The sequence below is a fragment of the Camelus bactrianus genome, chromosome X (assembly GCF_048773025.1).
Source record: "Camelus bactrianus isolate YW-2024 breed Bactrian camel chromosome X, ASM4877302v1, whole genome shotgun sequence".
In the NCBI taxonomy this organism is placed as follows: domain Eukaryota; kingdom Metazoa; phylum Chordata; class Mammalia; order Artiodactyla; family Camelidae; genus Camelus; species Camelus bactrianus.
Window position 1 is genome coordinate 734,361 of NC_133575.1, and position 24,332 is coordinate 758,692.

Below are 24,332 nucleotides of genomic sequence, written 5' to 3' on the forward strand. Positions count from 1 at the left end.
GAAATTGCTCAAGCCTGTCTGAAATCCGGGCAGTCATTAAGACCGGGGCAAAGAGGGGCCCGCAAACAGAAGCGAGAACAGGAAAAGGATCGTTTGAAAGAAACAGTGCTCCCTGCAGGGTGAGCCCGTAGCGGCTGTCGTGCTGGTGACCGCACGTTCTAGTCCCGCGCTGCGAGGACGAAGTCGGGGGGCGGGGGCGTGGAAGACTCCCTGACCAGGTCACGCACCGCGTCCCACCCTCACTGGGTGTGACGTTTAGGGGTGGGGCTGCAGCTGGAGGCTATAAAAACACTCAGTAGGGAAAGACTAGCTTCTTTGTCTTTCAAGAGTCTGCCTGCCGCTCAGCCAGTCAAGCAAGGGGGTGAGGAGCCCGGGGTCCACTCCAGGCCAGCTGGACCAGAGCCAGGAGGGGGCCACCTCTGTCCCGCTGGACTTTGCTCTGCATCCCCGGTAAGAAGCCGGGACGGGTGGAGGGGGAGAAGGCAGGTGGCCGGGGCTGCTGTCCCTGCAGAAGGGGTACTGACTGCCAGCCCCAGGGCGGAGAGGGGGGCACCCCGGATTTGAAGGCGGCTCACGGCCGCTGTGATGTGCCGTCCGGGGCAACACACGCCGACCTCGAAGTCCTCGTGCCCAAGAAGGCATTCCCCTGGGCTCGCCCCTACTCTGCTGAGCCCAGCCCCAGCCTCAGCCCCTGGGGGCTCGACTCTGTCCAGACGCCCCCCGTCCCTTCATAATCTGGGGACAGCATGATATCACGACGGACCTGATGCATTCTGGTTCTTCAGAGGATGTGAGCCTCGCACGTGAGGAGCGGTGCCTTAGGGGTGGGGTGAGCGTTAGTCAGGACGCTGGAGCCTCCGTGCCTGCGGGGCCGGGAACGCACAGCCGCGCCCCCCGGGACACCCACCCGGCCTGTCTGCGTGCATTAAGGACAAGCCCTAGGCCGCTCTCATCCGATCTTTGTGCACGATTCTGATCTTTTTCTCCAATCCCTGTATTACAAATGGACCACAAGACATCCATCCCTGGACGCTTCGCACGGGTAGGCAGTCCTGGACTTTAGGAAAAGGGGTCTCTCGGGCCTGACCCCCGGTTCAGCCAGAAGTACCCTGGGTGTCAGCCTTTGGCGTCAGATTGTTGGGAAAGTTGGCACTCACTGGGGATCGTGTGAGTCCTGGGAAATCTCCTGGGAGCTCTGGGATGGGACGAGGGAGCAGGCGAGGCTCCGTCTGGGTGGGGTCTCCTGATGGGGGCTGGGAACGTCCTCAGTGAGGCAGGGAGAGCCTCCGTCTGCTCCCCAGCGTCAGGCAAGATGGCCCAGTGTGGGCAGTTTGGGGCGATTTTCATGTGTCCTGCAGAGAGGGTGGCCCCCTAGGCAGGCGAGCGTCCAAGGCTCTGTGGTGGGGTCTGTGTGTGTGGCAGCCCGGAGCTGGCCCCCAGGTGTGGATGGCGTTTGCATGACACCACTCAGGTGGCTGGGGAGGAAAAGGTGGGGTCCATCAGGAGACCCTGTGCCTGGAGCTCTGAGGGTGCAGAAGGTGGCCCCCCGCCAGGTGAGGGTCCCGGAGAGCTGGCCTGCGGAGGGGGTGCCGTGGGGACCCTGGGGAAAGACTGGCTGGGATGCTGAGACAGCAGAGCTCAGTTCCCATATCCCATCCACTCAGGAAACTCAGTCTGCGTTGATTTCATGGTTCTAATTGGACTTCCTTCCCCTGCTTTGTGACCCCAGCGTTTCCTGGTGCCCTGCGTGGAGCGTGCTTTCCAGGTCACAATGGGGCTGAGGCCAAGAGTGTGCTCAGATCCCAGGGTGGGGGCTCTTTAGAGACAGGCTCATACACACACATGTGCACACAGACACACACACGCACACATATGTGCACACATGAACTCACAGACTTGCAGGCACAACCATGTGTGTGATGTGTGCACACACACGGGTGCACACAGACATGCAGTGCACATACAGACACACAATACATGTGTCATATGTGTGCACAAACACCCAGATACACGCATGCACACGCAGGCAGGCATGCATGTGCACACAGACACAAATGCATGTGTAATATTTGCATATACATGCATGTGGACACACATGCATGCAGTGTACAGGCATAAATGTGTGTGTCGTATGTGCGCACGTGTGTGTACGCATGCACACACACGCACAGGGGGCTCCCCTCCTGGAAGCAGCTCCCTGCCTTCCGAGCGCGACGTGCCCTGGAGGGCTCAGCCCCCTTCCCGCCTCCCCCGACCGTCCCCGCGGCCGCGCCCACCGGTAACTCTCTCTTCTCTTCCAGCCCCCGCCGGCCCGCCCGCCCGCCCGCCCGCCGGCCCTCCCATGGGGGCTGCCTTCGCCATGGCCTTCCTCTGGCTGGCGGTGTGCCTGACGCCCATCTCCTGCCTGCTGCAGATGGACCAGGGTAGGGAAAAGCCGGAGGGAAAGTCACGTGGGGGTCTGTGGGCCCCTCGGCTGTCACACTGCTCACCTTGCGGTCACTGTAGAATCCCGTGCCTCGTCGCAGACAACGCAGAGACTTCCCTTGTGGCCCTCGCCTCACTCTCCCACCCCCACCCGGCGGGCTGGTCTTCCGATACTGGTGCAATCTCAGAGCCGGGAGGTCGGTCACCAAAACCGGGGGGCTACGTGAAGAGCTGCTGGGGGAGCCCGGGTGCCGGGAGCCCTCACTCATCTTGCTTCATCACCATCCTCTTCCTGAGTCGGGGGAGGACGGCGGGAAGACCGGGGTGACGGGGCTGAGCTGGGTCCCCACCAGACTCACATGCTCACCTCCTAACCTCCAGAAGCTGCCAATGGGACTTCTTTGGAAATAGGGTGCTTTGCAGATGTCCCCGGGTTGGAATGAGGTCATGCGGGTGGGTCCTAAAGCAGAATGACAGCGTCCTTCTAAAGAGGAGAAACCTGGGCTCAGGGAGAAGCCGTGTAATGACAGTGGAGAGACTGGGGTGACGCAGCCACAGGTCGAGGGTGCCTAGGGCGTGGGGCATCCCCAGAAGCTGGAGAGGCTCTCCAGTGGGAGCATACATCCTGTTTTTTCTCACTTTCGTGACGGAGGTTTATGGAGGGGACAAACCAGGGCCTCCCTGGGGTCCGGGAGGTTCACACGATACACAGTCGTAATGACGGTGGACAGGAAAGGAATCCACAAGTGACAGTGAGATCGCCGGATACAGAGGCGGACGGGTACCAGTGAACATTCCCCAGCTGACCGTGCCCACCTCTGCCTGTCAGTGTCCGGCCGACCACGGGTGACAGGTGCGGCCGGCAGAGACTATCCCAGGCAGGGACGGGGTCCGGGGGCCAGCCAGCTGCTCCCCAGCACCCTCAAGGGCAGCCACGCCCTCGGCTCTGCGGGTGCAGAGCTCACACGTCGCGGGGGCGCCCAGCAGTGAATGGACCCCCCACCAGGCGGCAAGGCCCGGGTGCTGGTGGGAGTTAAAGGAGATACGGCGCCCACTGGGCGGGCGGGCGGCCCCGGGCAGGGTCCACAGGGAAGCCCAGTGCCGTCAGGGATCCCTGGCTGGCCAGCAGACCCCTGAGAGGGGCCCCCTGAACACTGCCCACCCCAGCCTCGCCTCCGATTGCCAGACCGTGCAATGTGGGCCAGGCTTCGGGCACCAGGGCTGCTTGGTTCTGCAGCAGGACCGGAGCTGGTCCCCCCACCCCGTCACCACGGATGTCTGGGGACCACAGCAGGTGGGCCGACATGAGCCGCAGTAACCGCCACAGCGTTGCATAACCCATGAGAGGCCTGCTCCTTCCTCAAAAGGCAGGGGAACTCAGACGGGGTGCTGGTGGGCGGGGGTGGGGGTGTGTGTCAGTCTCCTCGGGTTGCTGGCTTAGGTTCCTTGGGCTGGTTAACAAAATGCCATTGTCTGGGGGCTGATGTGAAAGCTATTTATTTCCCCCTGTCCTGGAGACCAGACGTCTGAGGTCAAGGTGTCCCAGGGCCGCGCTCCCTCCGGAGGCTCCAGGGGAGGGTCCTTCCTGCCTCCTGCCTCTTCCAGCTTCTGGGGGCTCCAGGCGTCCATCCCTGGGCTGGTGGCCGCCTCCCTCCCGTCTCTGCCTCCGTCTCCACGTGGCGTCTCCTCTGTGTCTGCGTCTCTCCTCTTCTGTCTCTTCTGAGGTCACTGTCCTTGGATGCAGGGCCACCTCCTCCAGGAGGACCTCCTCTCAGGTCCTTCACATCATCCTATCTGCAGAGACCCCGTTTCCAAATAAGGTTCCCTTGGCAGGTTCTGGGCTGAATTATGTCCCCCAAATGCACACGTTAAAGGCCTGGGTATTGAGGTGGTTTCCTGGGGGCGGCAGGAATGAAGGACCACAAACCAGGGAGCTGAAAGCAAAGACTGTCATCCTCTCTGAATCCTGGAGACCAGACGTCTGAGGTCAAGGTGTCCCAGAGCCTTAAAGGGGTTTCCCTTGTAACTAACTCTTTGCTCTTCCCTTGCTGCCTTTAGAACCATCTCTTTACCTTTAAACTTTGGCCATCTCAATGATAGTGTCTCTTGGTGTGGGTCTGTTTGGGTTCTTCTTGCTGGGGAACCCTCTGTGCTTCGTGTACTTGGAGATCTGATTCCTTCTCTAGGTTTGGGAAGTTCGGTGCAATTCGTAAATGCACTGACCCTTCACGCGCCAGGACACCGTCTATTTTGGTGAACCATCCATTCGTACTTGCTAAAAATGCCCATCCTCCCGTTACTGGTTAGAACGTCCCAACAGTATCAGTTAGGTCAAATCATGGATGTTTTTGTTCAGGTCCTGCAGCGCTGGCAGGTTTTCTAAGTATTTGCTTTGTCAGTAAGCGGGGGTGGAGGCGGGTGGCGGTGATGCTGGGGTCCCGTGTTCTGAAGCTCATCTTTGGGAGCATATTATTAGGGCGAATTGGCCACTTTGTCACTTAAAACGGTCCTTTCTTGACCTTGGAAATATGCCTCGTCCTGAAGTATTGTTTGTATCTTATTAACATAAGCAATCTCAGATTTTGTAAGACCAGAGTTTGCATAAAACTTGCTTTCCTATTAGTAACATTTAAACTCTATTTAAATAAAGTATCTTCCCAGGGAGGGTGGAGCTCAGCGGCAGAGCGTGTGCTCAGCATGCACGAGGTCCTGGGTTCCATCCCCAGGCCCTCCATTTAAAAAAAGTAAATAAATAAACCTAATTTCCCACTCCCCCCCCCAAAAAAAAAACAACAGTAAAGTATCTTTCTTGTAGTTCTGTTAATCTAGTCGGACAAACTCTCCTTTTCCTTGGAGCGTTTAGGCCATTTGCGCGTGATGCAATTATTAATAGGACCGAGTTTCATCCTACCCCTTTGCTATTTGTTCATTTTAAACTTTTTTTTTAATTTTACTTTTTTCAGCAGGTACTGGGGATTGAACCCAGGACCTTGTTCACGTCAGGCATGCATCTACCACTAGAGCTGTACCCTTTCCCATTGTTGTTTTAAACAATTATCTTTTTAAGACATTAAAAACGAGACTGTTTCATATCTTTGCCTGAGTTTTACTATTGTTGGTCTGCTTCTGCTGTGACTCCAGAACTGCCTCCACATTCCTTCGTGTGGATCTGAGTTTCCGTCGGTATGTTTTCCCTTCCTTTAACTTTTCTCGTAGACCTAGTCTTCTGGGGAAAAAAAAAAAATTCTTTCACTTTTTGTGGCTATAAAGAGTCTCGATTTCCCCGTCCATTCAACGCTAAGATTTACCTGTTCCTATTCTACGTTTCCGGCGGTGTTTCTTGTTTTCTTCCAGCATTTAGAGAAGTCATTCTCTTATCTTCTGGGTCCCACTGGTTGCAAAGAGAAATCAACAGAAATTCTTATCTTTGTTCTCTGATAGTTGTGTCTTTTTCCGTTGGTTCTTAAGATTTTCTTGATACCACTTTTTTTTTTTTTAGCCATTTGACTATGATGTTGCTTAGAGTTTCTGTTTGTTTATCTGTGTGGTTTTGCAACCTGGACATTGTAGGTTCTACCTCTGGAAGTTCTGTTCACTTCTTCTGCTAGAGCTGCCATTCCTCAGTCCATAGTGTTCATGTTTTCCTTTAAATCTTCGGACAGATTTAATAATGGCTGTTTGAACAGACGTCTCTGTTCATTTCATAACCTGTCATTTTGGGGACAATGTCTGCACCCTGATAGGTCTTCTGGTCAGAGGCAGTATATTCCTGCTTCTCTGGGTATCTGGTGATTTTTTTTATTGGGTGCTGATTATTGTAAATGATGTGTTGGGGAGTGTCTGCCGTTGTGGGCTTCCTTAAAGACGGTGAGTTTTGTTTCAGCAGGCCGTTACTTTATCGATGGGTCATCTTGTTTTGATGTTTTGCAGGCTGAGTCACCTTTATGTCTTTCCTCCCTGATGACAAAGCTGTGATCCTTCTGGGGTCTTTGCTACCTGCTCTGGGTGTTGAGTCTCTACCTTGTCTGTGTGGACCTTGAATGTCCCTCCACCTCCAGATAAACCCTCAGAATTGCCCCGTTTGCATCTCCATAGTAGCTTCTTCCCAGTCTTTTTTTTTTTTTTTTTTTTTCTTTTTGGAATCTTGTTGTATTGCCTCTTATCCAATGTCTGGAAATAGTTGATTTATGTATTTTGCCCAGTTTTCTAGGTGCTTATGGTGAGAGGTAAATCTGAGAATCGTGACTTTATCATGACTACAAGAGTACGTCCCAGCATCTATAGACTTTTAAAAGCTCTCAGGTTGAGAACACCACCCCCACATTCTGTTAGAATACGGGTGGGTCATGAGTACATCGCGGTAAACACGCTTATGTGTACTGGCTTTCATTTTGTTGCATTTTGTCTTTACAGATTTGCCTTTTCTTTTCTTTTTTTTTTCCAGTAAAGGTTTTTATTTGTAAGCATGACTTAACTGGGTGAAAAGTAACCAATCTGAAAGAACATAGGTAGACTTCATGGAATAATTAGTGACAGAAAACTCTCTTGTTCTATCATTTACCTACATACATATGTACATGTATAATCATAATACATAATCAATAATTATATATTATACTATATAATGATCTATAATTTATATTAAATGATCAAATTATTTAAAATTTGTTAACATTTAAAACAATTAAGAATTTAAAACAAAATTATAAATTTATAAAAATTAAAAATAAAGTAAAATGTAATAAAACTATGCTAAAGCTAATATTTTCTACTGCATCTGTCAAATCTCTTTTAATGATATTTACTGTTGTTTTGGAAGAAGAGACTATACATTTTGAGGCATAAGCATCCATTAAAAATTCTGTTTTCACTTATAAGAGGTTTCCCTAGCTGAATTACTTTTTGAGGAATAAATTATCTTTCTAGGTGGGGAGGCAGTGATGCCAGGAATGAAGATAACCCTGTGGTTCGGTCTTGCTTAATCAAAGTAACCTTGTTGGTCTTAACGGATCACAGTGCTTATGGCTTATAAGCAGTCGTTTCCCTAAATCGTCCAAATGAGGGTTGACAGATAAAACCTGAAGTGTCTGATGGAGCTTGAAAGCTTCAAGTTACTGGCCACGACGTGACTGAGTAGCTCTTTTTCCTTCATGAGGACAGTCACTGATCCAAGACGTTGAATCCTTTGGCCCGCGAAGACCGACCTCCTTCCCCACCGACAGCGTGCTTGGGTTACGCTTCACAATGTATTTAGATGCAAGCCCTCCGGGTGACTTTTCCCCGACAATCTGAGAACCGGCCAAACAATCTGTGAGCTCTGTTAGAACATGAATATCGCCGTGTAACGAGCGTGCCTCATAATTTATGAAAATCCGTATTCTATTGTAGATAGTGATTCATATATATTTATATATTGTATAAAAACATACGTTCTGTTGCGACTGGCAAACCACGGCAACATCTCAGTCTGTGGAGGAGATTTTGAGTCACCTCTTTAAGCCTGAATTGGTTCTCAGTGAAAATGGTAAAGCTCACACCGACAGGGACAGTGCAAGTGACCTGCTCCTCTGACTGTTGCCCCCCATCCTTGGGAGGCTGAGCTGGTGAGATCAAGAAGTTGCGATGCGTTCCTGGCCTCCGGCAGCTGCTGGCAACCGCTTGTCCGCGGAGAACTGGACTTGCCCCGGGCGCCGGCTAACTCGGCGGGAAAGGAGGTTCCCGTGGGGACCCTGCCTTAAGCACCGTGTGTATCTTTCCTAACACAAACCTTATCAACATTTCAGATCCAGACCCAGTGATTAAGAACTTAAGGATGGATCCAGAGAGAAAAAGGATGAGCTGGGACCTCCACGGAAATGTTTCCCAAATTTGGTGCTTTGTGAATTCAAGACGTGCCCATAAGGTAAAGCATCTTCCCCGTACTTTGCACACCAGACGCAGTCTCAGGAACCTGAGACCAGCAAAGCCTGAAGGCCACGTGCATGTCCGGAGTCAGAGACCTGGGTTCTAGTCCTGGGCTCAGCTGTGGAATGTGGGGTCTTTTATGCGCACCGTGGCTGAAGGCTCCTTATTTGGAAGATGTCTGAGGTGGTACCCACTGGAGAGGGCAGGGGTGACAGGAGCTGACACATCGGGGTAGAGAACCCAGCCCCGCTGGCAAACACTGGCCCCACCACTCCCGCCAGCGCCTGCCCCACTCAGGCCCCCTAGGGTATCGGAGGGTTCACGGGTGTGAGAACCAGGACAGGAGCCGCAGGGAGGATTCCGGCCACTGAAAGTGTTTCCTGAGAAGGAAGCACCTGTCAGCTTTCCTGACAAGAGCCTTGGTATCTTCAAATTGCTCTTCGTGAAATACAGTGTAAACCACAGTCCTGTGTTCGTCTGCTCAGGCTGTCGTAACAAAGAACCACAGACCAAGGGTGGGATGGGGTGGGGACTTAAATAGTAGACTAATTTCTCTCTCCGGGTCCTGGACGCTGGAGTCCGAGGTCAGGGTGTGAGCAGGGCTGGGGTCTCCTGAGCCCTCTCCCCTTGGCGTGTGGACGGCCGGCTCCTCCCTGTGTCCTCCCGTGGGCGTCCCTCTGCGTGTGTCTGGGGCCTCATCTCCTCTTCTTAGAAGGACCCCAGTCCTCTGGGATCAGGACCCAAGCCCTGTGACTTCACCTGACTTAATTACCTCCTTCAAGGCTCCTTCTCCAAAGACAGTCCCAGTGGGGGGTTGGATTTCAATATATGAGTTTTCAGGGGGACAAAAGTGAACTTGCAACAAACCTCAGTGGGATCTTAATGGAGCTTAGAAAATCAACCCTTAATTGTACCTGCAGCAACCAATCTTGACGAACAAATTAGGAGTTTGGGATTAGCAGAGACACACAACTTTATATAAAGTGGATAAACAACAGGGACCTACCGTAGAGCACAGGGAACTATAGTCAGTATCTTGTAATAACATATGATGGAAAAGAATCTGAGAAAAAAGATATATATGTACCTGAATCACTGTGCTGTACGCCCGAAACTAGCACAACACTGTAAATCAACTGGACTTCAGTTAAAAAAAAAAAAGGACAAGAGAAAGATGTCTTTCTTCCCACTGACCCTCAATGTTGTCCTGGTGGGTCTAGCCAGGCTAATTAGGAAAACATTTTTAAAAGTAGAAGGTTTTTATCAAAAACGCCTATCAGAAAAGAGAAGTAAACCTGTATCTATGTGCAGATGATTCTTACAGAAAATCGTGGTGAAGCCAGTGAGAGTGGACGAGAACCGAGGGGGAGGGGCTGGCCCAGATGGTAGAGTGCATGGCTAGCACGCGTGAGGTCCTGGGTTCCAGCCCCAGGACCTCCATCTAAAAGAACTAGCTGAACAAATAAACCTAATTACCTCCCCTTAAAAAACAAAAACAAAAATACCCCACAAACAAACAAACAACAAAATCAAAAAAAAAAATTTTTAACATTAAAAAACAAACAAACAAAAAAGAAGATGAAAGAAAAAAACAAAAACCCCAAAGGGCGTGCCTGAGGTCAGAGCCAAGGGTATGGGAGAAGTCCAGGTGGAAAGGGGCTGGATTATGACCCTCATAAAAATTCACCCTGAACTGAACCACAGAGACCAACTCAAGAAAAAGCCGATTCACACAAACTTCAACTGAGTAAATTATTCATGCATCAAAGACCATCTCACAAAATGGAAACAACATGAAGACTCAGTACTGCATACTCTGAGTCCTCCCTTAATATTTTTTTCGGGGGGAGGAGGTCATTAGATCTGTTTATTATTAATTTTCTTTTAGTGGAGCTGCTGGCGATGGAACCCAGGACCCCACGCATGCTAAGCACGCGCTCTATGCCCGAGGTACAGCCCCGCCTCTGCACTTTTTAATAAATGGCCCCCTTCTGTCTTAGGCACGAAACAACACTTACTGCAAATTTGCTCACATCCCGTGCCAAGCGACCAACTACAGCGTGAGTGTGACCCAGGGGCCACCGTTCTCCGGGTGGATTCAGCACCCTAAGCTGGGTGAGGGGAAACCGCTGTTTGGTGGCGGGGGGGAGGGCAGGGGGCTGGCATTCCGTCCTCGCTCGGTGTCCTGACTATCAAAGTGACGGCTCGTAACTTGGATGGGTCTCCTGGGACGTAGCGGTGTGACTTCAGGGACAGCCCCTGCTTGGAGGGACCCACGTGCAGAAAGGCAGAGCAGAGCGGTGGCTGGCGGGGGCTGTGCTGGTGGCGGGGGCCGGCGGGCTTGGAGGAACTGTGAAGGGCCAGGCGGGGAATGCTTGCTGGGATGCAGCGGTCCTGTGTGGCAAGCGTCTGCATGTTTACGGGGACATGCAACCGTCACAGTAAAATCAGCACGCAAACGTGTCTGTCTGGCTTCTTAGGACTGGGTGAGAATTCACAGGGATCTCAAAGAGGACTCCTTTTTTTCTCCCCTCTCTTCTTTGCAAGACCAGAAGGGAAGGCCAGGGCGGCGGCAGAGAACCTGACCTGCTGGGTTCACGACGCGGACTTGCTGACGTGCACCTGGGCGGTGGGCAGGGAGGCCCCGCGGGACACGCAGTATCACCTGTACCTGGAGAACCTACAGTAGGGTGTGACCCGGGCGCCCCGCGGGCTCTCCCGGGCACCGGGGCGGCCGCACGGCCGCGGTGACCCTGCCTTCCTCGCCCCAGTTCCTTGCAGAAGTGGCCGTGCTCCCAGTACAGACAGGACGAGTGGGGGACAAACGTCGAGTGTCGTTTCGACGACCTCTCTGTATTGTCCCCGGAGCTGAACCGTTTCTCTGTCAATGGCAGCAGCCGAGAGTCCCCGATCCCCTGCTCTGAAATCACAAAAACATTACACGAAATTGGTGAGTAAGGATGAGACACGTCCTGCACGGGCCGCCCTCTGCTTTGAGATGCTCCTGTGTCAGCTGGGGTGGCTGGGACAAAAAACCCCAAACTGGGGCGGAGGGGGCTTCAACAACTCACTCATTTCTCCCAGCGCTGGAGGTGGGGGTCTGAGATCCCGAGGGGGCGGGTCAGCTCCCGGTGAGGCTCGCTTCCTGGCTCACGGAGGCCGCCTCCTCCCCGTGTCCTCACATGATGGAGGGACGGCTCTGTGTCTCTTCCTCCTCTTCTAAGGGCAGTAATCTCACCCTGGGGCCCCACCCTCACGACCGCATCTGACCCTACCCACCTCCCGAAGTTCCCGCCTCCCAAACCATCCCCCTGGGGGTCAGGGCCTCAGCGTAGGAACGAGTGCTGGGGGGGCGCAGACATTCAGCCCACAGCAGCTGTGACATCTTCATTGGGCCGGAGGAAGCACTTCCAGAACACACAGCACAGATGGCTCTGTGGATCCGCCCCGGGGTGGGGGGTGGGCCGGATTCACCGAGAGGCTGGGGGAAAGGGAGGGCTCAGGCTCACAGCCCCTCTCCAGGCCCTGCATGAGGACGCCGACTGGTTTGGGGGACACAAAGACCATCTTAGCAAAACTATGTCAGTGTCCTTCTCCTGAAACTAGAACCCCCCACCAAACCAGCACCCCCACCAGCCCGTCCCCACGAGGCAGGGACGCCCGCGAAGGGTCCGGCTCCACCTCCACGAATTGAGAGGCTGGTGCAAAAGGGGAGGAGGTGGGGGCCTCTTGCTGCTCTGCCACCTCTCGAGGTGACGTGACTTTGAAGCTGTGGCCTCTCCTACACGAAGCTGTCCCCAGCAGGTGCAGACCCACAGGTCCGGCTCCGCCTGGGACTCAGGGCATCCCCCGGCCCAGCCCCGCCGTCCACATGGGGCATCCATGGAGCGGTTCCCAGTAGGGGGTGAGGGGTGACGGCAGGCAGCCCCGGGGGCGGGGGCAGAGGGTGTCTGAGAGCCTGGCAGAAAGGCGGGGACGCGGTGGCAGGAGACGTGAGCGCACGTGAGTGGAGGAAGCAGACCTGGGGACCATCTCCCAGTGAGCCTGGACCTGCTGCCCGGGTCCAGGTGCGATGCTGAGCAGACACAGGGCTGGGACAGCCCACAGAAGGGGCAGGAGGGTCCTGGGTAGAGCTGGGCCCCCCTGGAGTGGGGTCTGGGGCAGGTGGGGAAAAGCCGGAGGTGTGTCCCAGTCCGAGTCCGGGGCTGGGGCAGAAGCTGCCACGTGACGTTTTGGGAGCAGAGCTGGCTGGCCAAGGTCGTGGGAGAGGGCTAGGCCCTGGACAGGGCGGGAGCAGGCCAGGCTGCCCGGGGGTCGGGGCTGAGCAGAGTTGGTCGAGGTGGGTGGAGGATGGAGGGACGGAGGGAGGGAGGGACAGACAGGGCAGCTGGACCAGACTCTTCTCCGTCCGGGGACTGGACAGGCCAAGAGGAGAAACAATAGGGCTCTTCTCAGGGAGGCCAGGTGCAGGGCCTGAAGAGACCTCTGGAAGGGTCTCAGGGTGCAGGTGGGGTCTCCGTTTCCCCCTGAGTTTGTAGGTCCATTTTAAAAGTATCTCCAGGAAGAACTTTTCTTTTCCCTTTGATGTGTTTTACTCATAAAAGTGTGTGTGTGTTTTTCTCCCCCCTCCCCGCCCTAGAGAGACTGACTGCGCCCACCATCACTAGTGCCTGGTGCAACCAGACCTATTCCATCGTCCAGTGGCAGGTGCGCAGCCACTTCAGGGAGGACTTCGAGTATGAACTTGAAATGCAGCAGGTAAACGGCGTCCGCCCTGAGCATCGCTGCTGCTCTCATGCCCGGGGCTCTGGGGCTTCGCGGGTGGAGAAAACGTGTGAAAGAGAACAGTAAATTAGCTTCACCCAAACCAAAAGCGTCGCTGACGCCGATCAGGAAGTCAGAATGCCTTCGGAAGGACATTCCTCGGGTGGGTTCCCGACGCGTCTGCAGGCGCGTCGGACGTGGAACGCTTGCGCGTCAGCACTCCAGACGAACAGCCCCACAGAAAAAGCGCCAAGGGCTTCACCGGCCACTTGGGGATTCCCAGTGACATGAAGTCCCTGTGAGGTCTGCACCCCAGTCACATGAAATCAGTAGCCCCCCAAATATGGCATGTGAATATCTGTAGCATCTCTGTGTACAATAATGGTCCCCAGTTTCAACCCCAGGGAGGGAGGAATAAAATATAGCCGTGCAGTGGCACCCTCCTCCGCCCCGTGAGCCAGGACCAGCCTGGATGGTCCCGTGGGTGCACCTGAACGTATTCTAAAAGAAAAGAATTGTGAAGGAAAATTGAGAATGAGCTACAGGAACAGGCCTGAGGTCTGGGGCGCGGGGTGCGGGGAGGAGCAGATTTTATGCTTTGAAGGTGTGGGCTGCTCCATGCACAACATGCCGGAAAAAAGTATTAGTGAAAATGTGCAAGTGTGTTTGAAAACAGTCCACCGTAAAAATGACCAGAGCTTCCAGTATTCTCTACTCAATTACTGACGTTTTTTTTTCTTTTTTAATTTAAAAAACAATTTGTTAAAGTGTCACTGGTTGACAGTGTTAATTTCAGGTGTACAGCAAAGCGATTCAGTTATACATATATATATATATTTTTTTAATTCTTTTCCATTATGTGTTATTACAAGAAATGGAATATAGTTCCCCGTGCTCTATAGTCTTTTTAAATTTTAATTTTTTTAAACTGAAGTAGAGTGGATTTACAATGTTGCGTTAGTTTCTGGTGTACAGCAAAATGGTTCAGTTATAATGTGTGCATATGTATACAGTCTTTTCCAGTTGCTTTATTACAAAATGTTGAATATAGTTTCCTGTGCGATACAGTAGGACCTTGTTGATAATTACTGGCATTTTTAGTCTATTTATTTATTTGATGTTTATTTACTTATGTGCCAAGTTAACGTTTACTGATTACTGATTTCCTTTTTTTTTTTTTTAACACTTTCATTGTGGTACACTGACTGAATTTTTCATAAGCCTAAAACTGCTCAAAAAAAGTTTTTAAGCCTATAGATTAAAAGCATCCACTGTTTCTTAACTAGGTGGTATTTTACACTTAATTGCTCACTCCTGGTTCGTTGCTGTTTATTTACTTCTGTATTTATTTATACTTAACTTTTCTGTAAACCCAAAACTACTAAAAAGAATCTATTAATGAAAAGAAAAAGACTGAATATCTTGAGTTAATCAGCATGTTATACTCAGTTACGTACTTACATTTATTATGTTTATTTAATATCTATATTCAATTACTGCTTACATTTAATTTTCCAATAACTCTAAAAATTCTCCAAAAACCTGCTAATTTAAAGAAAAAATGTTTCTGAGTCAATTAAATCAGTGTTTTATACTCAATTACTTACTTACATTTATCCATTATTTGGATTCACCTATTTGTATATTTTATTTGTTCATTATTACACTTAATTACTGTTTCATACTCAATGTTTCTATAAACCTAAAACTGCTCAAAAAATTAGTCTATAAATGAAAAGGAAATGACTTTAGAGCTCCTTTTGGTATTTTTACACTCAATTAGTATATTTATTCATTATGTCGACTTATTTATATGAGGGTTGTTTATGCTCCATTCCTGCTTAGATTTATTTTTTCTGTAAACCCAACACTACTCAAAAAACATCAACTCTACCGATTGAAAAAAAAAAAAAGACCAAATATTTTGGACGTAGTTGGTAGGTTACCCTCCATTATTTACTTACATTCATGCTTTTTCTTTCCTGATTTATGTATTATTGTATATTTATTATTTACACTCAGTGATTATGCCCAGTTTTCCTGTTAACCCAAAACTGCTCAAAAAAAAAGATCAAGTCCCTTAATTTTATTTTTTTTAAAGACCAGGTAGTGTTTTAGTTCACTGATACGTTAGACTAGTTCCCTCTAGTAATTATTTGTGTCTGAAGAACTGTTGTTTCTATTATTCATCCCCAATGACCGCGCATTTGATCCTCAGTTTTTCTGCCACAAAAATGAGGGCCCTTCTTAGGGACAGGCTCAGGCCCCCACACTCTGCTTTTCTCTTCCAGGGCGCGCACCTCGAACACAAACAGGTGGGTGTCCCCTGCCCTCGCCGAGCCCGGCATCGCCAAGTGCCAGCTCCGTATTTCCATCACTGCCCGGGGACTCTGAGGTGAAGCTCCCAGGTCCATAGACCAGACGCTGTCACCTGCCGGGTGTTGTCCAAGGAGGCCCACCTGCCCTTCACCTCTGAGTCGCTCAGGATGCGGTGGGAGAGCCACCATGCTGTAATTAATGAACATAATTAACTCCCTCTCAAGAGCAGAGGCAGGGGCTCCCACACCAGTGGCCCCTGCATTAGACAAATATCCTGTAACTGCCGGCTGCAGACCCCACACCCCCCATCTCTCCTCTCTCTGTCTCTCTCTCTGTCTCTGCCTCCCGTCCCGTCTCTGCCTCCGTCTCCACGTGGCTTCTCCTCGGTGTCTGTGTCTCTCCTCCTCTGTCTCTCCTAAGGTCACTGTCCTTGGATGCAGGGCCACCTCCTCCAGGAGGACCTCCTCTCAGGTCCTTCACGTCATCCCACCTGCAGAGACCCCGGTCTCATTCCCAGGTTCTGGGGGGACGTGTCCTTCTTGGGGGACACGTTTCACCACCTGGCACCTGCAGACGGCACTGCTCATCTTGGCCTCACTGGTGGTGGCCGTGGTTATCGACCTTCTAGTGATTATCAAGAACAATTTTGTTTGGACTCCAAGCACCCGGGCTGAGATGGGAAAGTGGCTCTCAGGCCCCGGGCCCCTCTGAGCACCAGACATCTTCCTGTCTCCCTGAGGGGTCTGGCCGGGCTCTCTCTTGGGGGCTTGACTTAGTTCCCTGAGCTGGTCATGAAAAGGACCATGAATGAACTGGGTGACTTACAACCACCCTGTCTCAGTCCTGAAGCCCAGTATGGTGAGATCCAGGTGTGGGCAGGGGCAGGGTCGTGCTCCCTGCAGAGGCTCCAGGGCAGGGTCCTTCCCACACCTGGGGGCTCCAGGCGTCCCTCCCGTTTCCACATGGCGGACTCCCCATCTGGGTGTGTCTGTCTCCAAATTCCCCCTTTTCATAAGGACACCAGTCATATCCATACGGGGTCCACTGTGCTCCGCCCGACCTTCTCTTAGCTAATTACATCTGCATGGACCCTATTTCCAACTTAGGTCTGAGATGCTGAGGGTTAGGGCCTCAACACGTGAATCTGGGGAGGACCCACGCAACCCGAGTGGAGGCCCCGTTCCCTCCCCACGGACCGGGGACACGCTTTCTCCTTTACTTTCCTTTCACCTGCAGACTGAGGACAACTTCCTGAAGCTGAGCAATCCTGGAACCTACACCGTGAGAATAAGAGCCAGGCACACGGCCATGCTGGCCCCCTCGTGGGGCGAATGGAGTGTCCGGGAGCGCTTCGGTGAGTGGAGCGCCCTCTCCCTTCCCCTGCAGGGTGGGGCTCAAGGAGGCACAGACAGCTGGCGACCAGCCTGACGGACACCCTGTGCAGAGGAGGAGGTGTCCAGAGGAGGGGCTGGCGTTCCACATGCCTCTCTGAGGATGACAGGTGACCCCACAGAGGGTGAGAGGGGACCAGACGGTCCCTCTCCCCCTCCACCTGAGGTCTTGCAATAATGGAGCAGTCGCCGGCAATGGGGCCTTGGTGTCTCATCCGAAGCCGCCCTGGGTACTGGCTTCCCAGCCTCATTGGAAGGGTTTCTCCCAGAGCTGTTCTGAAACCAGACCCTCCTCCCAGGCCCCAAGGAACCTGGCACTCAGAACCTGGAACAGCAGGAAACTGAGGCCGTGCCCCTGAGTGCCCTGCGGCGGCTGTAGCAGATGACCACAAAGGGGGCTTACACAACAGAAATTCATCCTCCCCCAGTCCTGGGGACCAGATGTCTGAGATCAGAGCCTCCCTTCGGAGGCTCCAGGGGAGACCCTTTCCTGTCTCTTCCAGCTTCTGGGGACTCCAGGGTCCCTGGGCTTGCCGCGGCCTCCCTCCTGTCTCAGTCACAAGATAAACCTTTTAATGAAGTTTTTTTTTAAATCAAAATCGACGAGAAAAAATCCATGATGATCATATGTCAAAGTCAAGCACTGAGGCAGTGCGCACCCAGGAGGCAGTGCGGGAGGGAGGGACGTGGCGTTACCGCCCCCCACCCCCAGCCCCGGCAGAACCGGCACCGGCAAGGGCCCTCCGGCTGGGCGTGGCTGACCCCCACCCCCCAAGCCGCGGCGGCGGACGCGCCCAGAGCGCACGGAGAAGGCGCGAAGGCCGAGCTCTCTGAAAACCCTGGCGCGGCCGGCCGTCCCGCGCAGTGGGCAGCCCCGAGGGAGCCCCCAGTGGTCGGCGCCACCAGCCCTCCACTCCAAGTGTCCGTCGGTGGTCGGGGGGCAACGGGATTCTGGCGACGTGGGAGGGATTCCCGCGGGGGGATCGGCCCGGCGCGCAGGTGGCCGCGGTCGCCAGGTGGACGGCGCTCCTGGACATGTGCCGGCCACCTCCTCCCGGAGCCCCCGGGGAAGCGCCGTCCCTGGAGCCCCCAGGACCGGCCCGACGCGTCCCCTCCGCCCCTCTCCCTAGTATGTGGCCGCGCGCCCCTCCCGGTGTGGCTGACCTCTTTGCTGATCGCGCTGGGGACGCTGCTCGCGCTGGCGCTGGTGCTCCTGCTTTGCAGAAGGTGAGCGCCCGCCGCCCCTGGCTTTGTGGGGTCCCTTCCTGGAGCCGGCTCCGCGGCGCAGTTCCCACGCAGCCGGCACTGCCCGGTCCGCCGCCTCCGCCCCTCCACCCCATCCACCCGTGCGCCCGCGTCGTGGCTGCGGAACGCGCGCCCGCCCGTCGCATGCGTACCACACCTCCTCCAGTCGTCCCAACGGTCTTTCTCCAACAGAACCCTGGTTTCCGCCATCTGGTCCCTGCCGCCCGCAGAACCCAAGGAGCTGGGTCCCCAGTGCAACATCTTGGGGGCCTGTCCCTCCCCAGCCCCCCAGCACACGTGGGGGAGGGGTCTTCAGCCAGACCCACCCCCAATTGTCCCCACATGCCCCCACTGTTTGCTCCCTCCCAGCATGACCACATGCCCCCCTGCCCCGTCTGCTTGCCCCACCCCCGCCCCCAGCAACCTCAGGACGTGGCTCTGGGACCCCTCCCCAACCCAGCGAACAGCAGGTGGGTGGCCCAGTTATCACCGCCTTTCCCTGCGACGGAGGTCCCTTCTGGAGACCTGCGCTTGCAGCCTAATTGGCGACCCGGGCATAGGGCCTGCCCTGCCTGGTCCGGGGAGAGCTGTTCCGCCAGCCTCTAGCTCCAGTCCCGTCTCTGTCCTGGCGTCCCTCTCACCCCACCCAGGCGGTTCAGGCTGAGCCGCCCTGCCCGGAGGCTCGGTTTTGGAGTGGATGGGCCAATGTCGCAGGGAGGGAACAACCCGCTGCGGGCGGGCGCTGTCGGGAGAGGCAGGTTGCCATGGTGATAGGATCCTGGGGCCGCCTCCATCTTTACAGGGTCTCTGGTGAGGTGCGGGGGTGGGGTGAGCTGGGGAGGTGCGCCTCTGCAAAGACTCGGATTTCTCGTTCCCGCTCGTCTCCGGATTGGGGGCGGGGAACAGAGACCCCTCCCAAAGGAGACTGGGGTCCGGATCCACCGTGGCCTTGCCGAGGCCCTCTAGCGGACGCTGCGTCTCCCCGGTGATGCGCCGGTTGGTGCGGGTTTCCGAGCTGGTGAATTGCTCTCTCCTGCCAGGTACGCGGTGATGCAGCAGCTGTTCCCGCCCATCCCTCACGTGAAAGACCCCATCAGTGACCACCTTCAGAACGAGAGGATGGTACGTGGTGGTCCTGCGGTGCGTGGGTCTGTTGGCCACGAGGGGTGGCCAGGAAAGATTGCCAGGTGCTGTGATCTGTCTCCCAGCCTGTGACACGGGGTGGTTACCCCGGGGTGCTCCCTGGGGCAGGTGGGGCCCAGGGAGCCTCGTGCCAAGGTTGGTCCTGCCCTGGCCAGGCATTGGAGGGCACAGGCTTGCTCGCCCGCAGCCCCGCCGCTCACCCCGACTTCCTCACCCCACAGATGGCCTGGGAGGAAGAGAAGCAGCAGGAGTGCCCAGTGGCGGAGGTGCAGATTTTGGGGGAAAACTGAAACTGGTGCACAGCCCTCGCTCTCTGCAGGGAGGAGGGGGCTGGGTGGAGGCGCACAGCCTGGCGGTGGTGGGACGATTGGGCGTTTGTGGGGGCGGGTGGTGGGGAGCCCAATGCAGTTTACGCGGGGTTATCTCCCAGAAGAAAATAAAATTTCTGTTGTGCTTATTTCTCAAATAAAGGGCTTTTTCACCCCCTTACTTGGTCCTGGAGGTGGGGGGTCACCCCAACGCCACCAGGACGCACTTTCCAGCCTCCTGGAATTGGCTGCATCTGCTCCCACGTCCACTGGACTGGCTCCTTCCTGAGTCCTGAGCGGCCTTTGCTGGTCTGGTTTCTCTGTCTTTAACTGTATTTTGTTTTCTTGCAGCAAATCCCCTTTGGAAGCCCCTTAGATCCCGTGCAAGGGAGGCGACCCCAGGGACGGCACACAGACCACGGGTTCGGGCAGCAGACAAGGGGGTGTCAGGGCAGCATTTCCTGTAGAGGGGGGCAGATGCAGAGGGGCGGCCTTGCGTCCAGAGACTTGGCGGGGGAGGGGGAAGCCGGGGAGCCCAGCTGTCTGCCACCCTGAAGGACACCCACGGGCAGGCGCCCGGGAAAGACACCCCACGGGAAAGCAGGTCTCCACGCAGTGGCGCTTCCCAGGAGTGACCTCATCCCTCAACCTCTGTTATGTGTCAGCATCGCCAGTTTATGCATAAAGAATTCACCCTGAATCACAGATGCAGACTCGCTCAGGTCGAGGTCACTGCTGCTGCTGATTTAGCGCAAAGCCCTGCGGGGGCTCTGTTTCAAGCTGCTGGTTGAACAAGCCCTTAAACGGACGGTTCTCCAGTGAGTTAAACTGCACAACTCTGAATCCAGAACTTAGCACGCTTCAGCACAGTTCCAGATGGTGTCCGGGTTTGAAGTCACTGCACCGCCCGTGCTGAGGCTCAGAAGGCAGGGCTGCAGCGAGGGGCAGGTGTGAGTGCCGACCGGTCATGTCCTGCTGCTTCTCACCTGGTTACCTGCAGCTGACCTTGGGGAAGCCTGCTAACGTTTCTAACCTGACGTCGCTGTGGTCTCGAGGTGTAGCGCGAGATCTGCCTTCCAGGGGACTAAGCTGGCCTCTGGGACTGTCCCCGCCTCCAGCTCCTGTACTAACCCCCTCAGCGTCGCCTGGTCCTAGGAGCCAGGGGACAGCTCTCGCCTGGGCGGCCGAGTGCAGGGCAGACACCGGCGATGCTCCCTGACCTCTAGGGGAACCAGGGGAGCTGGCCCTCAACGTGAGATACCAGGATCCGGGGTCCGCCTGGTGGAAGCTCCCCGACAAGTTCTGTCCCTGCAGTGACCTTGAGAATTTGTGCAGAAACGGCTCTGGGGGATGAAGGAAGCCAACATGCCTGGGGCTGGGGGCCCAGCACGTCAGGTGGAGGCGCAGGCCCACCACACAGGGGAGGCTATGGGTTGAACAGTGCCTGCCGCTGTGGGGCTCCTGTGATTCGACTCCAGCTACAGTGTGGGCTGGGATGGTGAGCGGCAGGGAAGCTCAAAAATCTCAAGTACCCCTCACCACCCAAGGGTGGACCCCACGACATGCCTGGCTGTTCCCCCAGCCACCTCTCCTGGAGGCAGCTGGAGACCACCCCGTCTGCTCAGACCCCCACACCCCTCCCCTTGTACAAGTCCAAGCAAATCACAAACACAACCGCGTCTTGAGTCCCGGTTTTATTCTGTAGCGGAATGCCCAACGTAGAACGTCATTGCAAGTATTCGGCTGTGCAAAAGAGAATAGTGCTTAAGTACAAATGGGAGACATGATTTGTTTTAAATAAATACTTAAACACGGGTTGGTCCTACAAGCACCTGGAGTCTAGGTCTGCCTTGGCGGAGCTGCCTCACCTGTGGACCCACGAAGACGCCATGATTCCCCTCCCCCCAATCAACGCATGGACCCGCGGTGCCGACGGCCGCGCTGACAACGTGCCCTCGGCCGGAGCTGCCCGGCCCTCCGCAAGGCCTGGAATTTCTCGAAGGTCAGTGGTCCGTAACAGTTAGGTGTCAGTATCACTCTCCGGGGCCCTGCGGGCCCGGGCCCGCGGCGCCTAGATGACCTTCTTCAGTTCGTCGTACAGGACCAGCACGAAGGCGCCGCCCATGCCGCGCAGGACGTTGGACCAGGCGCCCTTGAAAAAGGCTTTGCCTCCTTCGTCTCTGAAGATCTTGCGCCAGCAGTCCAGGGTGCCCCTGTACATGATGTCGGCTGCGGAGAGAGGGGCGGGGGTCACGGGCGGGGCCGCGGCACAGCACGGAGCAAAGCCCCAGGACACGGAGCCCCGGCCGTCCCCAAGCTACTCGGAGCTGACTGCAGGGAAAAGGAAGCTCGGGACGGACTGCCGGGTCCACTGCAGAGGGGGATCAGACCCAGAACTCGAGCCCCCAGCTGCCGGGGCCCGTGCACACCCCAGAGTCAAGGGAACAGGCGTGGAGAGACCCCCACACAGGGCCCCTGAGACCACTGCCCCGCCTCCCCCACCGAGCCAGACCACTTCACCCTGGGACAAAGCGCTGCCCCAAATGCCCCGGGGGAAGCACCTCTCGGGACGGCCCCGTGCCCAGTCGGGGAGCCCCCACCCCCTCCCAGCATGAACTGCGGAGCAGAGCTGAGACAGGTACCTCCTTTGCGGCCCGACTGCATCATCATCCGCCGGCGCACGGTGTCGAAGGGGTAGGAGACCACGCCGGCCACGGCCGTCACCGTCTGCGCGATCATCCAGCTCACCACGATGTGGGTGTTCTTGGGGTCGGGGAGCATGCCTGTGGGGCCACCGCATGAGGCCCAGGGCCACACACGGCTGCCCGGGAACAGGACCCCCCCACCCCCAGCTCCACGCAGAGATCCCAGGACCAAGTGACGCTCGGGAGGTGACAGGGGCCCTAGGGCCCTGGAGAGGGGGAAGCCCCCACTGCCTGGGCGTGGTCTCCAAGGCAGGACAGAGGTGGGCCTCGGGGAGCAGACACTTCCACACCAATCTGCAGCTGAGCTGGCAGCAGGCTTTCGCCGTGACCGCTGGAGTGGCTCACTCTCAGGGTCTGAACTGGGTGCTCCCACAAATCACGATGAAGCCCTAAAGCCCAGGACCTCAAACCAACTACAGTAAGACGTGAAATCTTAAAAAGGATGACAAATAAAAAAGACTATAAAAGATTGTAATAAAAGGACTGGTGCCTTCACCTAAGAGATTAGGGCAAAGACACACAGTGACCACCACACGAGGACACACGGAGGAGGCAGCGGTCTACACACCGAGAGGCCCCGAAAGGAACCAGCCGTGCTGACACTCTGATCTCGGGCTTCCAGCCCCCAGGACTGGGAGACCCCAAGTGTCTGGTCCCGAAGCCCCCTCCACCAGCCCCACCCGCTGGACACGTTAATGCGCAGCCCCGGGAGGAGCACACACTCACCTTTGGCGGTGTCATACACGCCGAAGTAGGCGGCCCGGTAGATAATGATGCCCTGCACGGAGACGTTGAAGCCCTGGTACAGGCCTCGGACGCCATCAGACTTGGTGATCTTCACCAGACAGTCTCCCAGGCCTTTGAACTCCCGCTCCTTGCCGGACTTCCCCACGTCGGCTGCCAGGCGGGTTCTGGCGAAATCCAGCGGGTAGACGAAGCAGAGGGAGGTGGCTCCGGCCGCGCCTCCAGAGGCCAGATTGCCAGCGAAATACCTCCAAAATTGCGTGTGCTTGTCCACGCCCCCCAGGAAGATCTGCTTGTACTTGTCCTTAAAGGCGAAGTTGAGGGCTTGCGTGGGGAAGTAGCGGATGACGTTGGCCAGGTTGCCCCTCCAGAAGGACAGCACGCCCTGCTCCTTGGGGATGCGCACGATGCAGTCCACGATGCCTTTGTACTGCTTGTCGGCCGCGATCTGCTTACTGGCATGTTGCACCTGAGGGCGGACGGGGAGGGCTTTACCCGATACGCCCGCAATTACCGCCCCCTCCAACGAAAAGCTTGGCCTTAAAATAGGGTAACTCGCCTACCAGGCCTTAAACCTGCCCAGACATCATGTGTAGAAACCCGTTCTTTTTTGGGAACCCACTGTCCCTGCAAGTGTTCTAAAGTAACTACCTGGCAACAATGTTCCTATTACGACTACATTTGTAACGCTTCTGCAAGAAAGTAACGCAGTTTATTCCGGTTGAGAGCCACACAGACAAGTACAAAAGGAGGCAAACCGCCCAAGTCCGACGAAAGATATTAGCTCGGCCACTGCCACCCGCCCAAGGTCACCGCCCGCGCGCTGCGTGGGTTTGTCCACGCGGCTGCCCCCGCGCATGCGCCGCCCCCGGCCGGCGTCGCCGCGCTCAGTGCGCACGCGCCGACGCCGCAGCCGGGCCTCCGACAGCGCGTGCGCGCCCGCGGCCCCACTTCTGCCCATGCGGCAACGCCCACGTGACGCGCGCCCGGGCCGCAGCCGGAAGCCCGCCGCGCGCGGACAAAGCGGCGCGGGCTCCCGCTTCCGGCCCCGGTGCACGCGGCTCTCCCAGTCCGCTGACCGCCCATACCGGCCGCTGGCCACTCGCCCGGGGGCCCGCGCGAGCGCAGCCCGCTCCTACCTGCAGCAGCAGCTTGACCCGCTCGATCGGGGCCACGGCCGTCTTGGAGATGGCGGCGGCGATGCCTCCGGCTAGGAAGTCCTTGGCGAAGGAGATGGCCTGTTCCGTCATGGTGGCGAAGCGGGCAGCGCAGCGGGAGGAGAGCGGAACGGAGGCGCGGAAAGCCGAAAGGTGGGCGCCGCTGGTCAGCCCTGCCGCCGCCGGGACCAAAAGGACGGGGCGGCCAGCGCGCAGCCGCTAAGGAGC

The 24,332-nt window shown here is 55.6% G+C and overlaps 2 protein-coding genes across 4 annotated transcripts; one reads left to right on the plus strand and one right to left on the minus strand.

Annotated features, from left to right (window-relative positions):
* The first annotated feature begins 128 nt into the window (after positions 1–128).
* On the plus strand, positions 129–21,326 carry IL3RA (interleukin 3 receptor subunit alpha). Of its 3 annotated transcripts, none has more exons than XM_074359446.1 (12): positions 129–450; positions 2,301–2,423; positions 8,208–8,326; positions 10,329–10,443; positions 10,881–11,013; positions 11,100–11,278; positions 12,968–13,086; positions 15,384–15,407; positions 16,648–16,765; positions 17,933–18,029; positions 19,088–19,234; positions 19,412–21,326. In XM_074359446.1, exons 2-12 carry the CDS (start codon positions 2,342–2,344, stop codon positions 19,785–19,787), a joined length of 1,509 nt encoding a protein of 502 aa, XP_074215547.1. In that variant the 5' UTR covers positions 129–450; positions 2,301–2,341; the 3' UTR covers positions 19,788–21,326. The 3 variants fall into 3 exon arrangements, with proteins under 3 accessions (XP_074215547.1, XP_074215548.1, XP_074215549.1); XM_074359448.1 differs by having other exon boundaries at positions 151–450; positions 19,088–19,169; positions 19,412–19,578; XM_074359447.1 differs by lacking the exon at positions 2,301–2,423 and having other exon boundaries at positions 131–450.
* On the minus strand, positions 21,178–24,307 carry SLC25A6 (solute carrier family 25 member 6). Its single transcript, XM_074359449.1, has 4 exons — positions 24,087–24,307; positions 22,930–23,416; positions 22,141–22,281; positions 21,178–21,727 (listed from the first exon to the last, which is right to left on the minus strand). The coding sequence occupies exons 1-4, from the start codon at positions 24,195–24,197 to the stop codon at positions 21,570–21,572; spliced, it is 897 nt and encodes a 298-aa protein (XP_074215550.1). The 5' UTR covers positions 24,198–24,307; the 3' UTR covers positions 21,178–21,569.
* Between the last annotated feature and the right edge of the window lie 25 nt (positions 24,308–24,332).